Source organism: Toxotes jaculatrix, chromosome 4, assembly GCF_017976425.1.
Source record: "Toxotes jaculatrix isolate fToxJac2 chromosome 4, fToxJac2.pri, whole genome shotgun sequence".
Classification (NCBI taxonomy): Eukaryota; Metazoa; Chordata; class Actinopteri; family Toxotidae; genus Toxotes; species Toxotes jaculatrix.
In genome coordinates, this window is record NC_054397.1 from 12,833,436 (window position 1) to 12,854,252 (window position 20,817).

Sequence of the window (20,817 nt, forward strand, 5' to 3'; positions counted from 1 at the left end):
AAGGAAGAAACATTGCAAAATAAAAACTCCTTAGCAAAGCGGCAAGAAAAATAACACAGCTGTTACCACAAGAGCTTTTGTAAAGCTGAGCACTCTGTAATACACACACACACACACACACACACCTTTTCTGGCAGACTGCCATCCCGGTCGCCAGACAGGCACACTTGTGCACACACAGGGGACATACACTCTGTCAAGTCAAAATGTCCCCTAGGTGTCCACCCTGGTCCAGTAGCCATAGCAACCCTCTTACCTGGCATTTAAAGTATGTGTGTGAGGCGTGATGGTGAATAAGGGAAACAGACAATGAGATGGGAAAAGAGGGAGAGGGAGGAAGACTGCAGATCTGTCATTCACGAACAAAGTCAATATTAGTTTAGAAGAGACTGAAGGAGGAGGCTGACAGAGGAGGCTATCTGTGTGTGGGAGGGTGTGTGTGATTCTGCATAAGAACTCTGTCTCTTGAAAGAACAAATAGTGAGTATAATTTTTTATCATGTCGTGCACGCTCAGTTTTAACATTCTGCCACCCAGGATTTCCAGGATACATAGGATTGAAAAACAGAGGCATCATGATTCGCCATCACACACACAAAATGATGAACCACACACATTCCCCCACATTCCCAGGTGCCAATCCTGACCCAGTGTGTTCAGTAATCCTCTGCATTGTCTTCAGCAAGCCTCCTCCTCTCCTCCCTTTCCTTTCTCCCCCTCATCTCCTCTCTTTTCTTTGGGAGGCTTTCTCCTCCTAATTGCTCACAGAAGTGTGATCTTTGGGGGTCCACTTCATGGCACACAATTCCTGTGTCATCTCGGTCTTTCTCCCTGACCATCCTGTCCCAAACATACCTCTACCAAAACTGAAACTCATTCCTTGGTTCAGAAAGTATCCATCTTATCTTCTGCATTCACATTTTTTCCATCTCTTTCTTACTTTCTCTTCCTTTTTTCCTTTTTCCTTTTTGACTCTTTCCAGCTCCTTCTTTGCCCATTCACACATTCTTATACTTAATAGGATTAAGTTCTCCGAAAGGGATTTGAACAAGATGATTAGTTTACTGCTCTGCCAACTCCGACCCATACCCTGCCACACACAAACACAAACAGACAACTCTTACATAGATCCACAGGAACCCCCGGCTTGCTGGACCTGGGAAGAATCTCGTGGCAGTGGTTCTTATACAAAAGAGGTTCAGAAACTGTATAACAGTAGGTGAGAGAGAGAGAGAGAGTGTGTGTGTGTGTGTGTCCAGTGTGAGAGAGAGAAAGAGCAGGGAGGAGGGGAGCATGTGTGAGAATTGAGTGCTGCTCTTTCATGCCCAGGTCTTCTTAGACACGCAGGGCGTCAAAAGCCCCTCTCACTCTGAAAAGACCCTTTAGAAAAGCAGCACTAAGCCCTTAACACTGAAGACCTGACTCTGTCACACACACACACACACACACACACACGCACGCACTCACATGCACACACCCTCTTACACACATCCACGGCCACCAGAGGTGAGAAAAACTGACAAATGAGGAAGGTCAGAGGAGAAGAAGGTCGTCTTCTACGATTCTGTCCACGGTGAAACTCTGCATCAATATAAAAAACACCTAAACCTGTAATTATGTCTTCTCTTTTTGTCAGCAAAACTGTACATTACAGCCGCTTATCTGGTTATTCAGCTGCATCCAAACTGTTTAAAGCTCTGTTCTGTCCTGTCCTGCTCTCTGCGATCACTTATACTGTATTCTAATGCTGCCAAACTCACAATTGATTTAGTTGTTATCATTTACAAATTTTTCTGTTTGTGTCTGGAGAGAACTGAACAAGCATAAAACAGGGATTCGATCGCAGCTCACGTGGCGCATGGTTTATTAGACCAACAACTGTCCAGCGCTGGTGCATTCACGTGTCAACCAAATCAGCATAAAGATCCCAAAGTCGTCTCTGCCGTCAGCTACACTGACATCTAAAATGTGTGACCACAGAGAGGATTAGAGGCAGCAGAAAGTTGGTTTCTTAACATTACTGCTACACAATCCTGACCACTGGACACGTCATTGTTTTGAAAAAGCTCAATTTACGCCCTCCACTCCAAAACCCGAGGCCAGCATTTTAGGATGTTCTTAAATCGCTCAGTTTTTTTAGCATGAAAACCAACAAGTTTGTGTGGATGGAAGGACAAAACAGAAAGAAAGGTTTTTAGATTTGTCTGGCTTAGTGTATATGTGGTCAAAGACCAAGAGCAAGATGAGAAAACAAAGGACCCAAGATTTTAAGTCTTTGCACCTGTGAACATTTAGTGCAGATATGGAGGGCAGCTGTGGCTCAGGAGGAAAAGCGGGTTGTCCACTAGTTGAAGGGCTACAGGTTTAACCCCAGTTCCTCCTTTCCACATGTCCGTGATCAAGACAGTGAACCCCAAATTGCTCCTGGTCAGGCCAACACCTCGCATGATAAGTATATTGGTATGCATGTGTATGTAAAGCACTTCGTATAGAAGATCTGTATAGAGGTTTGTTTTCCTACTTTGCATCAGGGATTTGTGCTGCCAGTTGTTAACTTTCAGCTGTGTGTGTGTGTGTTCAGAAGGTTCCTATCTTAGCAGCATGATATGGTTCCTGTGTGCCTCTAATACCTCCGGCCCCTTCAAACATGCAAATACACACACACACACACACACACACACACACACAGAGCTCAGCAGGAGCCTCTTTTAATGAAGGTAACCTCCCGGTTTAGGCACAGGGGCAGAGGTGAGGGGTTAAATCTTGGGGAAGTCCAAAAACAAGACCAATTTAGGAGAAGAGGAAAAGACACAGAGAGGAGGAGGAGGATGAAAAGAGAGAGATCGAGGGAGAGAAAGCCACAGACAGAGAGAAAGAGAGGGGCAAATGATTTAACTAAAGATGAAACTGAATCAGGTGCCTTGGCGCCAAACTGAGGAAGAAAATCCACTCTTAAGTCTTTAAGAAGTCAATTTCCTAGTTGGGGTAAAACTTACCATTGAACCCCCCCACCTCCCCCTCTCTCTTGCTCTTGCTCTCGCTCTCCCTCTCACTCTCTCTCTGGTGGTCTCAGTGATGAATAGGGTTTAGAGTGGCCTCCTGCACTTCCTTAAGAGCCCCACACTGACCCAAACTGCCAATCACGTGTGTATGCATGTATTATGTCCCTCTCTTGTCGTAGATCACAGGGACAGAGAGACGTGAAAAATCAATTTCCAATCATCTCAGTGCTTCAGTAGATAAATGTATATGTAACACACACACACAATACACACGTACGGTTCTTATGCACAACTCTCCCCTTACTCCTATGGTGTTTATCACAGCTGCATGGCCATAATTGCAACAGGGCAGCGTTAGAGCCCTGAGAGCTGTATGCTCTCAAGTGAACGTGTTAAGTGTGTGTGTAAACACACTCTGGCCATGATTGGTTGCCCGTGTTCTGTCATTTACAGTCAGGTTTGTGTGCAGTCTAAAATGTAGACATACCAACTGTCAAACTGTCAACTCCTCACATGTGACACATTAACAGGTTTTTACTGATTTCTACATCCGATAGGCAGATGTAGTGGATGCAGATGGAATAAGTGGAAGTTACATACTATGCTGTGTGTGTGTGTGTGTGTATGTACGTGTGTGTGTTTGTAGGGTTAAGGAGCACTTTCAGAGTATTTATTTGGTTTTAGAGTTCCAGCGGTTAAAGGAGCACAGCTGTTTTCCAAACCCCCCTGGTCCTGTAAAAACAGTATCAGGATACACTCCACTTGATTCAGACCAGCCGCGCTATGTGAGTGTTTGTGTGTGCACACGCATGAAGAGAAGTACACGTGTGTTTGCGTTGTGTGTGCGTGTAAAACAGCAAAGGTGAAACCTCTTTTTCATCTGCCTCTGTTTGTAAAGTCTTACTGCAGGATCATGTTGACTGATCTCAGCATCAGAGAGCACTGAAGCCTGATGCGAGCTCACTGTATGCAGACATGTACAGGTGTATGTTTGTGTACAACTGAAATTAAAATGCTTTATTTATTCATTAAAAATATACATTTTGCGTTTGTTATACTTCTGAATTATGCATATAAACTAGAACAAGAGAGTGTATTGGAGAACACATTTAACTTGGACAGCAATTATTTTGCCCCTTACAGTTTCCTGGAGCTCAAAGTGATGTCTGCAGATTGACCGTTTTGTGCAAAATTCAAAGATGTTAAATTTAGTGTCATTTGAAACAAAGAAAAGCAGCAAATCCTCACATTTGAGAGTCTGCATTCAGAAATGTTTTAAAGCCATTATCAAAATTGTTGTCAATCAATTTCTTTTGATGAATCTTTCAAGGCTCAGAGGCTAAAGAAGCATGCAGGTTTACTTTTAATTGCAAAACAACAGTTTCGTCCTCTCAGTTGGACATAGATAATCTTCAAGGAAAAGGATTCAACCACTCAATCTTTTAAACAACTTGCTCCATAATTTTTCTGGGGTTTTTTGGGGCAACAAATGATCACTTTAGCTACAGGTTTAGAAGCAGCAGGTGGAAGTGCAGGCGACGGGCGATACCTGCAGCACTGATTATATGATCACAGCCACAGGAATGTGAGGAATGTGGCTCACCATTAGCCGTTAGCCGATTAGCATGGTCGAGGTCACAGCGCCACAGTTGAGGTCAAGAGCTGGAAGGTCAATGGTGAAAGGTCAAATAGTCTGTCTGGAACTTTGGTCTGTAGTGGCGGCGGACAATACACATGTGCACACACACAACCATCAAGCAGTCTGAGGTACATGTCTAAGTGTCCTGTTTCCTGTTCTCTCATGTTGAGATGGCGAGCTTTATTTATTTAGTACCTGCATTTTACACCCTGCAATCCATCTGCATCCTCCAGACAGCTGAATTTCTTCATATCATGTGCGTAACTATTTATGTGCATCCATCCTTCAGCACCTATGTGTGTGTGTGTCCTTCACTAAATCAAGTTGCTATACCAACCAGTGATAGCATGTGTTTCACTTGGCTGCAGGCAGCAGTTTTAGTCTGTGCAAGACACCTGTTCACGTATGTGACTGTATTTTTATTATGCTTATGTGAGTGTTTGTGTGCAGGAGCATGTATTACAACATGTCTACATGTGTATGTCAATGACTGCTGCAAATTTAGTGTTTTGTTTTTTTTGTTTTTTTTTTTTGTTTGGTTTTCTTGGGGTTTTTTTTTGTTGGTGTATTCCAAGCAGCTTAGTTAAAGTGGCTGAAAATTAAATCTCTGTAAACCCCAGAGCTCATACTCACACACACACATCCATCACTCACTCCTTAAAAGCAGAGGAAGGGGAGGGGGGTTGGCGGGGGCGAGGGAGAGATGAGTGGGAGTGATGAGAAGAAGAACAAAAAAGCTCTGAGGGAAGCGGAGGTCACTAGTGCCCCCTACAGGTTGCTTAAACATTTAATGCCTCTTATACCTGACTTGGATGTATGTTAAAAGCAGATAATTGAATAGCGTCGGGCTCTAGATATGTGGACACTTGTCAGAGGAAGCTTTTTTTGTGTCACTGAGAGATGAATAGAGACAGCAGATTATATTTGGCGAAGGAGTGCTCTGTGTGCAAAGAACTCAATTTTGCAGATGATCTGTCTGGCTCTGAAGTTCCCCCAGTGCATTTTGGAGATTACATCAAGTACTACTGCTGCAATGCAAGTGGCTCTGTGACAGCTTGGCTTAACTCTCTTCCACCTTATTTCTCTTTCCCCCTTCTTCTCTACATCTTTTTCTCTGTCCAGTGATCTCAGTGAGAACCAGATTCAGGGGGTTCCAAGGAAAGCCTTCAGGGGAGCTGTGGAGATCAAGAACCTGTAAGTGGCACTTTGGCAATACTTGTGTGTGTGTGTGTGTGTGTGTGTGTGTGTGTGTGTGTGTGTGTGTGTGTGTGTGTGTGTGTGTGTGTGTGTGTGTGTGTGTGTGTGTGTGTGTGTGTGTGTGGCGTGTGTGCATGCATTTGTGTGTGTGTGCATGCACATCTGTCACTCGCCTTTCACCATGGTTGCAAATGCGCACAACCCCCATGTGCCTGTGCATCAATATTTCATTGTGTTAAATGTCATGTGCCTCCTGCTTGCTGTATTGACTGGCACCGCTGCTCGTTAGCAGCTGTGTGTGTGTGCTTGTGCGTGTCTGTGTGAGTGTGCACTGTGGATGTCACGTCACTAGCGTTTCTGTTGTTTTCTCTCTTTGTTTTGCCTCAGTCATAGTTATGATGATTGAAGATAATTGTTGGTCATTTCTCAGGTAAAGTAATTGCCCAGCAGTAATTTTATAAATATGGATTTTTCAACTTATTTTGCTGCATCCTGGGCTTTTTCCACATCACATAATTTTTTTGAAATGCCTTGCAATTATTGTAAAAGGACAGGGCAGTGTGCATGCGTGTGTGTGTGTGTGTGTGTGTGTGTGTGTTTGTGTGTGTGTGTGTGTGTGTGTGTGTGTGTGTGTGTGTGTGTGTGTGTGTGTGCATTAGCATGCGGGTGACAGCACATGATTTACTGTCCTTATGTCTTAATTAAATTGTTTCAGCAAAGCGATTCTGAGAAAGAGAGAGAGAGAGAGAGAGAGAGAGAGAAGTGAGAGAAGGGGGAAAGAGGTAAAGAGCAGCTCGTACAAATTAGACGTCAGATTGAAGAGAGCAGGAAACGGGAATGGATCCAGAGATAAATACGCTGAGAAATACATCTACAAAGAACAAAGAGCTCAGGAGACAGAACTAAAGCAAAAGTGAAAGTGAGTGAGTGTGAGGGAGACAGAGAGAGGTTGCTGATGACTTTGGCCAGGGGAGTTGATGCATTTTCATCTGTAGCTGGCTGTCTGGCTCTGAATTTCACCTGAAGATATACTGTAAGACATGCTTACATCTTTACAGCTTTTACAGCTTCTATTTTTTCATTCTGTCTTTTGTGTATCTGTGTGTGTGTGCGCGCGTGTGTGTGTGTGTGTGTGTGTGTGTGTGTGTGCAGTCAATTGGACTACAACCACATCAGCTGTATTGAGGATGGAGCTTTCCGAGCGTTACGTGACCTGGAAGTGCTGTGAGTACCTGTTTATTCAGTCACCCTGCTAACAACAGCACAGGACTGGTGAATGATGAACGCTAACAGCAGTGGGGGACATGGAGCAGCTAATATCCTCCTTGACCTTTAAAAGACTGCATTGCCTGTGCAGCATTTGAAAAAGGACACTTTCATATATATTCAGAAATTACACTTAATGCCCGGTTCTGTGGTTTTGCTGTCCTGATATATTTCATTAACAAGGTCACCATGTTATTATTGCCACTGAACAGACCCCTGTTCTGTCCTAAAGTCAGTCTTGCTCCAGTGACAGATATTAATTTTCATTGTACTGTGAGACAAGTGCAGATTGCTGTGATTTCAAAGTCTATTAATATTTTAGATGGGAAGATGTCAGTAACCGTTTTTAAAAGTGGCAACAACACAATATCAGAAATGCAGATGTAGATATTTGCTGTACATGTGTGAAAGCGGAACTGAGTTAAAAGCCAGGTCAACTTCACTGACAAATACATTTGTTAGCATTAATTGTTTCACAATGAATTCAGAAATGCAAATTTTTTGGTGGGTCGCCAAAAAGACTGATGCACCTGTTTTTCAGTGCCATTTCTGCCAAGATGCCAAATATTTGCTGTGTATCCTGTAGTCCTAACAATTCAGGATAGATTAAAGGGATTATGTTTTTAAGGCCCTGTCTCAAGAAAAGCAAGACAGAAGGCTCAGTTGGTTTTAATCAAACAAGACAGCCGATAAGGGAGGTAGTTAGCAAGTAGCTATACTGTAGGGATGAGAGACAAACAAATGTTGTAGTTGACAAGGCACTACTTTTTAAAAAATTAATATGAAAAGACAGTTTGTTGTTTAAATCTCAGCAGAGAGAAAAAGTGCTCATATTACATGACTCTCAGCAGTTGAGTCCGACTTCCATACCTTACTGTGCAGAGTCAGTCACTTCTGTCTGTGCAACGACCCTGTGATTTGGGGGGGAAAAAAGCATTGAATCTATATGACAGTGTGTTTTCTACTCTTTCCTGTCCTCAGCACCCTCAACAACAACAACATCAGCCGACTTTCTGTGGCCAGTTTCAACCACATGCCGAAGCTCAGGACCTTGTAAGTGGCACCGCAGAGTATTTGGTACACATTACCGCCCTGAGGGGAAGGATTCCTCTCATCCGTGCCTGTTTGTACAATTGATTGATCGACCTGTACTTGCACCTCTCCCCCACCCCACCTGTTCTCACCATTATCGATCCCCTCTTTTCTGTGATCACCACATACTCCCATCCCCTTTTCTCCCTCCTCCTCCTCCTCTTCTCCCCACCACCTCCTCTCTCTCCCCCAGTCGCCTGCACTCCAACAACCTGCAGTGTGACTGTCACGTGGCCTGGCTCTCAGAGTGGCTGCGACAACGCCCCCGTCTGGGTCTTTACACACAATGCATGGCCCCGCCACACTTGAGGGGGCACAACGTGGCTGAGGTGCAGAAGAAGGAGTTTGTCTGCACAGGTAGGGTGGGAGGCAAGAGTGTGTGATGTGTTGTGTGTGTGTAGGAGTATTTGCTTTGTTGTCTTCTTCTTGACTTACGTCCATTTTTTTTGCTTTGTCTCGTCTGCTTTTTCTTATTGTCTCTTGCTCATGCTCTTCAAGATTGGGACGAAGGCAAGTATTCATCTTCCATTGCTTGGCTTTGCTTCAACCCCATGCCCTGCGTTTACTGAAATATGTACGGATCAGTTTTTTCCTCAAATATTTTAGATAAAAGAACAGCTAATGCAAGCGCACATATTCTAGTGTTGATAGACAAGGACACAAGGCAAGACAAGGCATCTCTCTCACCAGCACACTTGCTAAGCACTGGCTGCTGTTTCACACTTTGATTTTCTTCACTGAATTCTGTCAACTTCAATATCCTTCGCCTTTGGGATTTACACCAAGCATAACCTATTATCCATGGATAATGTTGGCCCTCTGTCTCTGTGTAGGTCACCAGTCGTCATCATCTTCCTCCTGCAGTGTGTTACAGTGCCCAGAGTCCTGCACCTGCAGTAACAACATTGTGGACTGCAGAGGGAAGGGACTGACAGAAATACCCACCAACCTGCCTGAAACCATTACTGAGATGTAAGAAACACACTCATATAACACTCATGTACCTACACCTACACATACACACCTGCTTTACTCTACATGCATATACAGAACATGCACTCTTGCACACAAACTCCAGTACTCGGTGCAGTCGTACTTTTCTTGCTCTTTCACTGTGCGTCTCTCCATTTTCCTTCTTTGTCTCTTTCCACCTTTCTGTTTCACTACTTCTCTTTTTCTGTGCAGTGGAATAAAACCACACATCTGTGAAATGAGAAAGCCTGGTCATGCAGCTCTTCCTTGCTTAAGAAAATAATGAAGGGATGAGGGAGGAAGAATTGAAAGATTAATCTGAAGGACAAGAGAGATCATATCTCTATTTAAGAGGGAGGCCTCTAGAAAAGAGGAAGGATTAGAGCCAACACATTTAAACTGACGAAGTACTGAGCATAGCTATAGACTTGAGACTTGAGGCAGACTTGGGTCGCATGAACAAGGACTTGAGACATGTCTTGGACTGGAGTGCTCTGAGACATCACTCTGAAGACTTGGCTTGAATGCAAGTCCAGTCTCAAGATCTGGTCTGGTGAAACCCTGTGGAAAACAAAGCATTAGCTTGAGACGTGACTTGCCATTTGCTTTGAGAAGACTTGAAGACTGGACTTGGTCTGGGGTGGACTGATTTGAGATAAGACTGAAGACATTTTATGTCAAGATTTGGTCTTGTTTTCATAGATTTTAGACTTGGCTTGAGACGTGATGACAAGTCTTTGAGACTTGACTTGGTCCAGTGTCGATTGGCTTGTCTCAAGTGATTTAACACTTGAGACTTGATTTGATAGCCTGTTGTGGACAGGCTTTAAGACTTGACTTGGACTAGTGTCTGCTGTTTTGAGACTTGCTCTTACTAAGTTAAGATTGAAGACTTGACTTGGACTTAATTTACTTGAACTTGGCTCGATTAATTTTATGTTGTGTAACTTAGACTAGTGTCATTTGACTTGAGACTGGACTGGAGATTTGCTTTGACTTGGAACACGTAGAACCAGAATACACTGCAATACGATGCTTATGTGCGACCAGTCAAACATTTTAGTCCTGAGGAAAGGGCTGGAGTGGGGCTGAACAGAAGAGAACAGCAAATGAAAAACAAACTCATTTTAGGGAAATGTTTCACAATCGAGTGGTTGGTTTGCAAATCATGTTCCACCGCCTTTCTTGTCACGGTGACTGAACATGTGAAATGTTTAGAGAACAGTTGTTTGGGTCTGTTTTCTCTTTTGTTTGCCCCCTCCCTTTCTCTGTCTTTCTTTCTCCTGGCCTGGCTTGATTTGTTTGGGCCCGACTGACGCAGAGTCTGACTGGCTCTTAATGGAACACTGCCCAGATAGTTACGTCTCTGTGTGTGTGTTTATGCTTGTGTGTTTGTGCGTATGTCTAACTGTACACATGCTAAGGAGGGCAAAAGATCAGAGAAATGTGACAGACTTTGGTTCCCGTCATCAAAGCGCCTTATCTGGAAGTGTTCCCCTTAGCTAGAGGCCCCGGGAATGAGCGGCAGTCAGCGATACAGCAGAGATAGCTCTGTGATAGGGGAATGTTAATGTGTCTCCTCAATGGTCTGTGTGTATGTTTGGTTCCAGCCGACTGGAGCAGAACGCCATCAAGGTGATCCCAGCTGGGGCCTTTTCTCCTTATAAGAAGCTGCGCAGGATGTGAGTAGATGAGGAGATACACGCATTGTGCACCCTGTCAACTATCCACAAAAACTTCTGTTCCTGTCCTGTTTGTGGCTTGTGTTGACCTTTGAGTTTCACTTTCTGTGTTTCTCTCTCTCTCTCTCTCATTGACTCTGTCTCTGGTTCTTTGCCTCTTTTTCTCCTTTTGTCTTTCTTGTTTCCTTTTTCTTTTGCTCTGTTCCTCACAGAGACTTGAGCAACAACCAGATATCAGAGCTGGCCTCGGACGCCTTCCAAGGTCTTCGCTCCCTCAACTCTCTGTGAGTATTGCGTGATACCTTCGTATTTAAGCTGCAGTTTACACAAAACATCACGATATGAGCCTTTGAATCTCATGAGGAAAATCTAACATCTAACTCTTCCAAAATCTGTTAAGCCCACCTTAAAAGTTGTTGTTTATCGTAACTTGTTTATGGTTTTGGGGTTTTAGTCATCACTTCTATCTGTTATGTGAACACTGTACTCATCAAGTTAATTTCAGAGGTCCGGGAACATGACAACATCGCTACAACAAAGCGGGCAAAGAGGTCAAGATGCAAAAGCAGTCAGACAATCAAACAGGTTTTCCACAAGCCAGAAGTTAAATGATCTAAACCACTTTATTTCAAAAGTCAGTGCACCCAAATTGATGTCTCATTGCACAGAAAAACTACTACAGTTGGTTCAAGCTGAACCAGGAAATCTGCATGAACTACAAACATTAGCATGGCTTGGTTACAGGTTAGGTTATGTAAGAGAAAGCCCCATTGAGGACTGACCAATCCCAGCTAAAACCATTTTACCATTAACCATTACATTATAGTGGCTCTGGCCTGTTTTTAGTGAGTTTGGAAAGTTTTATCTAAAATGACTTTGGCCGTGTCCAAAATCAGTGTTTCCTATGTAGTGCACTATATTTGCTGTCCACCCTTTTATTTTCATGTCAGCTTCATTTTCTGTTCAAGTTTTGGTAGCATGAAGGTTTGTTTTAAAACCTGTCTAATCATCTGCGTGCTCATGTTTCTTGCCTTGCTGGACTTTATAAATCATTTTTCTGGATAGAAGTTCTGACCAAAATCTATGAAATTAAGAAAACTGGAATTATCATGGGTCGGAGACAAAAGCCGTCCAATTCAAAACAGGAATACCATTTGTTAGACATTTTAGATGTACTTTTGAAGGCTTCCTCTTCATCTTGAATCTCAGGTCAGACCATCTGCGTTGCGTGTGAAAGCTTTGGTAAGGAAGACGGAGAGAGGAGCAGGAGAGGGAGTGAGGGATGTAGAGTTATTTCATGAAGGAGTTATATTAAGGTCTCGTCTCTCCAAAGTCAATAATTCATAAATGCTGAATTGCTGAATGGAGACTTCTGCCACCTCATTACACATTCACCACAGAGAGAATGGGACGCACACATTCATGCTGACACACCACATAGAGTATGGCTTTCACATTAAGCTGCACTGTGTGTTCATTGTGTGTCAGTGTTTGGTTAGAAGGGATGTAAATGAGCCATCGATCCTGTGTGCATGTGTGTGTGTGTATGTGCTTGCGTGCTTATCCAAAAGTGGACCTCCCAGTCATTACACACTCACTAACAGTGGACGGGTGAACCGACACAAGACATTTTGCAAGTCTACTGTTGTTCATGCCTTAAATCATGCTATAATTATTTCTAAAATTCTGTTATGAAGTTATTTTAGTTTTAGCTAAGAGGTGGACCTACAGGTGTTTGAAATTAAAGTTCCCACGCAGCACTGCCTCTGCAGGTGGGAGCAGGGATTTTAAGGTCTCATGGCTTGGAGGCCTGTATGGGCAGAAGCACAACGGAGGCTCAGTGGGTTATGGGATGGGAAAACCTCGAGCAGCTGAGGTTTTACTTAAATGTGAAGTTGCAACAAGGTTTTTGAAAATGTTGGAAGATTTCTGCCTCTATAATAAAACACTAGTATTAAATTACTGTATAAGCCAACAACATTAATAGCTGCTAATATACAGATTGAGTTAGCTGTATCTTTTGGCTACTGTGGCGCTAATGGAGTGCAACACTATATGATTACCTTCAGAATATACGATAAAGCAAGATGTTTAAATGGTAAAAATCAATACAGGTAAATGGTCCATTTTTGAAAGACATCAAGAAGGCCTTTGTATGTATTCATGTCCCAGTATGTGTTCAACAAACGGTCTCCTCTTTGATGGGTAGAAATTGGTCTTGTTTGGAAGTACCCTCTTTACATTTTTTAAAAGAAAATTACAAGAGCAGTTGTGAAGTTATATTATGAGAACCTTTAATTAAATTAAATAAAAATTCTGTATTTCTTTTTGTTTTTCTTAGAGCTTGTCTGACTTGTCGTGGGGGGGTCAGAACAGTATGTGCTAATGTGCGTGAGAGACAAATGAAGCGTCCACTCCATGCATCATGTGTTTCCAAACCTCAGGTCTCTCAGGGACGGCCACTCAGCACAATGAAATAAAAGCCAATCTAAAACACATGTCTTTAGACTGCCTACATACACAACTCAACTCAGCATAGAGCTTAAAGATGACTGATAACTCTGTGTGTGTGTGTGTGTGTGTGTGTGTGTGTGTGTGTGTGTGTGTGTGTGTGTGTGTGTGTGTGTGTGTGTGTAAGGTATTTGTTGAGCAAGGCAGTGGCAGCCTCAGCCTTGACCTGTTTGTGTATGTAATCTGATGTATTTATAAAAAGCTTTTGCTCTGATAACAGTGTACATTCCTCACACCGTAGCTGCAGCCAGATTTGTGTAGGGTTTTTTGTTCCTTGTGACGTGGAGATGAAAAGTGTTCATAATGAGTTATAATTTACATCCTGAGTGTTGACATACAGCAAGGTGTTGGCACAAATTCAGAATCAGTGTTTGTGCTGGTAGTGTTTTATTAGTGTTTTACTTGGAAGCCAAAAAAGAAAAAAAAAGAGTCTTATCGTCTTTGATTAAGGCCTTATCATTTACTTAATGTTTTTCTCTGGATGTTTCTGTGTTCTCTTCAGTAAAGATCCAAAGTCCTGCTCTTTATTTTGTGCAGCCTTCTTGTAGTGTTGGTAGAACTGTAAAACCTTTGTTGGTCTAATTTGGGAGCATTCAAGCCTTATTCCAAGATGGTTACACCCATCATTAGGCTAGTTGTCACACCAGCTAAACAGCTTAAGACTGCTATTTCCATCATGTTAAATATTTTTATATGCAGTGGGAAAAATAACTTTTTTACTGAAGTGCAGAACTTAAATACAATTTTGTACTTTGTACTTCACTTAATTATTTCTATTATAATGTACTTATCCTTCTTACTCAACTCCATTTATGAGGGAAATTTTGTACTTCCACCATATTTATTTTACAACTTCAGCTGCTAATTATCTTCAGATTTTAGATTTTAAAATCATATGATTGGTTTATAACATATGGTGCATGATTAGAGATTCAATTACCCAAAAGAATATGAAGTAGTTACAATAAGCTACATTAAAGTACCAACGACATATTAATTTGTCAATAGTGATCCATTAATAAAATGCTTTCTACGCTTTTGATACTTCATGTACATTATGTACAGCTCTTTTTGATTAGATAAATCCTTTTTATCAGTGTTACTATTACAGTCTAATTTGGTTTAGATGTAATTAATTACTAACTAATGGACTAACTTTGGCTTTGCTCCCACTTTGCCAAAGATTTGGACACGTGTGTATTTTGCTAAGGAGATACTACAGCTGTCAGAAATACACAATAACCTTCCCACTGGCTGCTTATAATTAATGTCTGTTACAGTGTGATATGAACACAGCTTTTTTTTTTATTGGTACACTGTCAAACACTCATAGGAGCCATGTTTTAACTAATAAAATGTTCATTTTGTCTTATAATTTTCCCATCTAGTACTGTAGTAAATATTCATTTTTGCTTTGAATTTAAACAACAACCCCCAGGAAAATTTTTTTACAGTACATGTTGAGTGCTAATATTAATAGTATAACTGGAAAATGTGTGTGGTCTTCATTACTTATTAATGCAGTGTTTGTTCTCCACAGGGTACTATATGGGAACAAGATCACTGAGATTTCCAAAGGACTATTCGAGGGACTCTTTTCTCTGCAGCTATTGTGAGTAGACACACACAGACACAGAGACACACACGCACATACAAATACAAAGCCAGCTGCATATAAGAGCTCACATCCGCAGCTCATTGATATTCTGCTTAAAAGTGCTTAGCTAAAACATTGTCATCGGAGTGAAGGCATCATGATTAAAAGTGATCGTCACTGACCCGTAACATTTGAAACACTCATCCAAGAATAATAACATGCTAAGCCTTCATTCTCCATCTCTCTCTCTCTCTCGCTCTCTCTCGCTCTCTCTTTCTCTGTCGCTTCTTTCTTTCAGGTTACTGAACGCTAATAAGATAGCATGTCTGCGTGTGGATGCATTTCAGGATCTCCACAACCTGAACCTGCTCTCATTATATGACAACAAGCTCCAGACCATCGCCAAAGGAACCTTCTCATCACTAAGAGCCATACAAACACTGTACGTGCACACATACACACACACCTGCACACACAAACACTTGTAGTGGTGAATATGAAGGTGTGAAACTTTGAGAGTTAGATAGCGATCATCATAATGGAACAACTGCAGATGTAAAGAAAAATCTATTTGATTTTCAAAATAGCACTGTAGAAAATAGCCACAACAAATAAACATCTTGGATTTCTGCTGTACGTTCACCTTGGATTTTATTTGTTGTTGGTTATACCCACTTAAAAAATGCAGTTATCTTAAAGTCAGTGGTAAACAGCAGGTTTTATAGAATTATATTTACTACTTCTTTTTAGATTCTCCATTTTGCACAGATATTTCAAATTACACACAGAGCACTACTCTGAAGATCCTTGTTGCTGTTTTTGACGAGCACTATCAATTTATGTCATAGGATCATAAGAGTTCTGTCAGACTAATGGATTAAAATCCTGCCAATACAAACAGGTTTCTTTTCACCCACATTATGTGACTGGTTCAGTCTTATCAGTCGTTCCAATTCAAAAGAATAATGGATCTTAGTTATAATAGTAAATAAATGAAGCATACTGGCGGCAGCGAACCGGACCTTCATTGTCATGATCATAATAATGAACACAGAATTACACTTATGTAGTGCATCCTTAAGGTTAGCGACGTTCGTCATTAGGGTGATAATAATAAGAATGTGGTTAATAAACATCAGTTTCCTGTGTTTTGTTGACCCACCAATCCAGTCCTCCTCCAAACACGGACCTTGCTCTTTAAACTACTTCACGTGACTTCCACCTTTGCTCCAGTCATAATAACTATAGCTTCTAGAGGTCGCCCAACTACAAAACGTAACAAACTGACTTAATCACCAAGGTTTTTATTTTGCGTATCAGTCCACCTCAGAGTGTTATCATATTTTTAAAATAAAATGAAAAACCTTTGGGTAGCCAGGTTGTGGAAATCCTCTTCAAGCCTAGCACCTTTTTCTCCAGTGGGGCTGTTTGACCGCTCACTTTTTGGAAACGGACTACAGCATATCAATATCCATTTATAAACACGTTAACATTTGCAATTGCAGACTTGATTGATTATTGTAGAATCCTTTATTAATGATTTAACATTTATAGGTTACTAACTAACTTTTGCTGATGGCTTACTACAAACTAAGAATCCCATTACCTTCTTACCCTGTTATTAGTTGTTCAAATGTATCTTCGTTCGAGCTGTGCTTGAATTTCCCTCCATATTTTTAATAGAGAATTTTTTTGCAGTTTATAGTCAGTTCAACTTATGGGTAGGTTAGTTTCACATGTGAGTTACCTGGTAACAGAATGTAAAGCAGAAGTATTGTTGCTATGTTACCAGCAGCTAAATATACCCAGGGTGTTGCATTTAGAACAGTATTTAAACCGCTGATGAGAACTATGGTGTTCTCATCAGCCAATGTCAAATCGGACATCTTTCTTTGCTTTTCTTAAATTTTATTGAAGAGCACTGTAGAAACACAACATGTTCACAACTATATATTGTTCTAACAGCTTATGTGTGTGTTTCTGTGTGCTCTGTGTGTCCATGGCTGTGTGTGATGAATGTGTGTCGGATCAGTCACTTAGCCCAAAACCCGTTTATCTGTGACTGCCATCTGAAGTGGCTGGCTGACTACCTGCAGGACAATCCCATTGAGACAAGCGGTGCCCGGTGCACCAGCCCACGACGGCTCGCCAACAAACGAATCGGACAAATCAAGAGCAAGAAGTTCCGCTGCTCAGGTACAAACACATGCACACGAGACTGTACACAGTAGGTCCCACAAGTGCTGCCAAGATGAGATGTTGACATTGATCTATACCCCCAGACTAATTCTTTTTTTTTTTTTATCTCTGATCATCCACACATGCACACAGACTGATATTTAAGATAAACTGTCCTCTCCTGTGTTTTCATTCTGTGTCTTCCTGCTGGGATTTTCCCTGAGCCTCTCTTTACTAACCTCAGCTCCCCGTTTTCAGTATTTTCTGGCATCTCCACCTATTTTTGCAGACACGCACACACACACGTACACACACACACATCCACACACGCAGCCACTGAATACTTTCGTCTAGTCTGGCTTTTTGTTCTTTTGTTGTTTTTCACTTTCACTCTCTCTGTCTCTCCATTAGCTAGAGAACAGTATTTCATCCCAGGTATTGTACATTGAGCATGTGTGTGAGTGTGTGTTTTTGTGTGTATAAAACACTTATTGTTCACTCATGGTGCACGGATGCTGCACATACACGCACACTCTTGACACTTCAGAGTGACTTGCCTTGACTCGCACCTTTTGAATGCTGTACATCATAATGCATCACATCCAACCGGGCACCAGATAATCACACACTTGTCCTTGCACTGGGTTTTCGACGGTAACCATAACCTTGACTGCTGAGAGAGAAAAACAACTGGATTAATAAGCTCAGGTCACTGTCAGCTGGGCACGGCGTGCAAGACTCTGTATGAATAAAAGTATATTGGTCCAGCGATCAGAGAGACTATATTCAATACTAGTCCTCCTTGCTTCTTAGCACATCTAATGATAGCTAATATATGAGCGTGTGTCCGCGAGCATCTGTGTCTGTTTCACCCACTGCAGAACATCAAAAGGTCACACAGTTACCATGCTCAGAGGGGTGCTGGGAAATATGTAAATCAGACATGCATATGAGATCAGTAGCAGGGCTAAAGGCGGTCATTACCACAGCAGCACACAGAGGAGGCATGGTGTGTATTGGATGAGAGTATGTGTGTGTGTGTCTGTGTGTGTCTGTGTGTGTGCGTGCATGTGTGTGTGCGTGTTGACTCACTACAGTCATTAACTCTGAAGCTCACCGGGGGGACAGAGGTTTCAAAGCCCAGATACCACATATGGGGCAAAGCTGAATAATTTAAGAACTATTGCGGCTGTAAAGTTGAATAAACATGTTCCATTCTGTGGTACAACCTTGGTATCATGCCTTAGATCAATACATCTAAAATCCTGGATTTTGATTTTTTAATTATTTTACAGTGTGTTATTTTGGGTCGTATCTCATATTTCTGTTTGAACAAAAAGTCTGAACTCTGGGTGGTGCAATTCCAGTTTTATCCCTCCAGCCAAATCTTGTTTTAGCCTTGTGACGACTGGACCTGCAAAAGTGATTGATGTCAAAAAATGCACAAAACAAAATAATGCACTTGCACTTGCACTTGCGTGAGTTTAGAACTGGCCTTTTTTTTTTATTGTTCATCCTCATGGCGCTTTTATCTGGCTACGTGTACATTTTGTCACCTCGCGATCCCCCTAAAAAAACACGTCTGAATCAGTCATGCTTCAAGCGAACGAGACTGGGATGCGTGTCGGATGAAAGCGCCCACCCTATGTCATGTTATGCCAGCACGATTCTCACTATTCACGAGTCATTACCCCTTTAGATGAATCGCTGCCTGGGGACTAAACACGAAAAAATTGCAGCTTTTTTTCTCAGTTTTTCATCACCTTTTTCTCTCCTGTTCAAATAAACGAGTGAAATCCCTTCTTCTTTCTCCTACTGCCTCTCTCACACACTCAGGAGTACACCATGTCGGCTGTAAGTAACAAACACACACACACACACACACAAACACACACGATTCTCCGTCAACTCCGAATCCCTCACCTCTCGTCCCTGAGCTGGCCTCTGACCTTTGACCTCTACCACAGTAACCTTTGACCCCTCTGTGATGTGACTCCTCTTGTCTTGTTTACAAACAACATCAGTGAGAATATTCATGAAATTTACACTTTATCACACAATGGTTCATGTATTTTTCTCTTTATTTCAGTTTGTGTGTGTGTGTAGTACCCATGTTTGTTGGCGTGTGTGTGTGTGTGTGTGTGTGCGTGTGCGTGTGCGTGTGTGTGTGTGTGTTCCTAGAAGTCAGGGCTTCTCTTGCCTTCAGTGCTGCTGTAACTCTCCTCCCACTGCTCCTGCTCTCCTGTGATATGTCTGAGTTTAGGTGTCTTTAGATGTTGCAGTCTCTCCTTTTTTTCCCTTCTTCCCTGCTTTTTCTTAATCACTTTACTGTACTTTACCCGCCTGTCTGATCTTATCCTCTTCTCGTCTTCCTCTCCCCACTCTCCTTTGCCACCTAGAGCTGTTTTCTTCCTGCTTCTCATCCTTCATCTTACCATCTTTTTTCCTTAGATTCTTCCTCTCCTTACCCTCCTCTTTTCCCTTCCTCTCCTCTCCCACTCCTCTCTTTGTCCAGTTCTTCTCTCTTTTCCTCTCCTCTCCTCCTCTCCTCCCTCTCTTCCCCACCTCCCCAATCCTGTCCTCTCGTGTTCATCTCTTTCCCATCCTCTTCTCTGCTACTCTTCTAATCACATCTCCTTCTCCTCTCCTCTTCTCTTGTCCTACTTGTCTTCTGTCATCCTCTCATTTGCTTCACTTTCCTCTCCGCTCCTCCGCTCTCCTTGTCATCCTCCTTTCTTCTGTCATCTTCTCTCCTCTCATTTTCCTCCTCTCCCCTCCAACTCTCTTCCTCTCTTCTTGACTCCCTCTCACCCTCTCCTGTCCTCTCCTCCTCCTCCTCCTCCTCTCTTCCCTCTGGTCTTCCCATCCCTGTGTTCCAGCGGAGGAGCAGTCAGTCAGCAGGTTGTTCCTTTGTGCTTGATCTAACCATGTGGCTGCCAGGTTCCTATAGTGGAACATGGTTCTGTCAAGCACCATGGAACGGCCCTGCAAAACCCTACAGCATGGCCAAGATGCAAGAGACAGCAATCTCCTGCCCCCCCCCCCCCCCCCCCCCCCCCTTTGTTTGATAGATGACTGCCGATTGTGTGAAAGCATTTTTCTGCTATGATCTACTTTTTGATGCTCTTTCCTTTGTGCTGTGGTTTCTAACACTAACAGTTGCTTTGTAGTTTGACAGGACAGAAAAACTCCAGTGTTTGTTCTCGTGTGTGTCTGTGTGCCTGTTTACATGTCTTGATCTTGACAGTTTGTGTGGCTTGCAGACCTGGCTCCTAATGCCCATGAGTTATGTTGCATATGATCACAATCAGCAATGTTTTTTGAACAAATTTGTTTCATTTTGACAAACAAAGCACCACAGCCCCTCTGCAATCTCTCAAAGCTCCTCCATTGTATCACGGCCTTCACTTTGGCCAGCTGCAGAGTTTGTGTTGGAACCTGGTTTCGATTCGGCTCTTGCTCGGTGAGGGCATTTAGTGACGTTGGGGTTGTGATTGTGACCAGGTACTGAGGATTACCGCAGCAAGCTAGGAGGGGACTGCTTCGCCGACTTGGCCTGCCCTGAGAAGTGTCGCTGTGAGGGCACCACGGTCGACTGCTCCAACCAGAAACTCACCAAAATACCAGATCACATTCCTCAGTACACCGCGGAACTGTGAGTCATGCTGGATTTGTCTTGTA

General features: G+C 42.5%; 1 protein-coding gene across 5 annotated transcripts in view; it reads left to right on the forward strand.

Moving 5' to 3' along the window:
• The window catches only part of slit2 (slit homolog 2 (Drosophila)), an 87,633-nt gene that overhangs the window by 47,212 nt on the left and 19,604 nt on the right, over positions 1-20,817 (forward strand). For 3 of the 5 annotated variants that reach the window (XM_041035834.1, XM_041035836.1, XM_041035837.1), the window contains exons 5-16: positions 5,764-5,835; positions 6,991-7,062; positions 8,086-8,157; positions 8,390-8,553; positions 9,030-9,168; positions 10,779-10,850; positions 11,063-11,134; positions 14,902-14,973; positions 15,257-15,400; positions 16,991-17,154; positions 17,548-17,571; positions 20,641-20,791. In XM_041035834.1, the coding sequence (XP_040891768.1) occupies positions 5,764-5,835; positions 6,991-7,062; positions 8,086-8,157; positions 8,390-8,553; positions 9,030-9,168; positions 10,779-10,850; positions 11,063-11,134; positions 14,902-14,973; positions 15,257-15,400; positions 16,991-17,154; positions 17,548-17,571; positions 20,641-20,791 (1,218 nt within the window). Of the gene's footprint in view, positions 1-5,763; positions 5,836-6,737; positions 6,758-6,990; positions 7,063-8,085; positions 8,158-8,389; positions 8,554-9,029; positions 9,169-10,778; positions 10,851-11,062; positions 11,135-14,901; positions 14,974-15,256; positions 15,401-16,990; positions 17,155-17,547; positions 17,572-20,640; positions 20,792-20,817 lie in introns of those variants that run through there. The other 2 variants (XM_041035838.1, XM_041035835.1) reach the window with 2 other exon arrangements.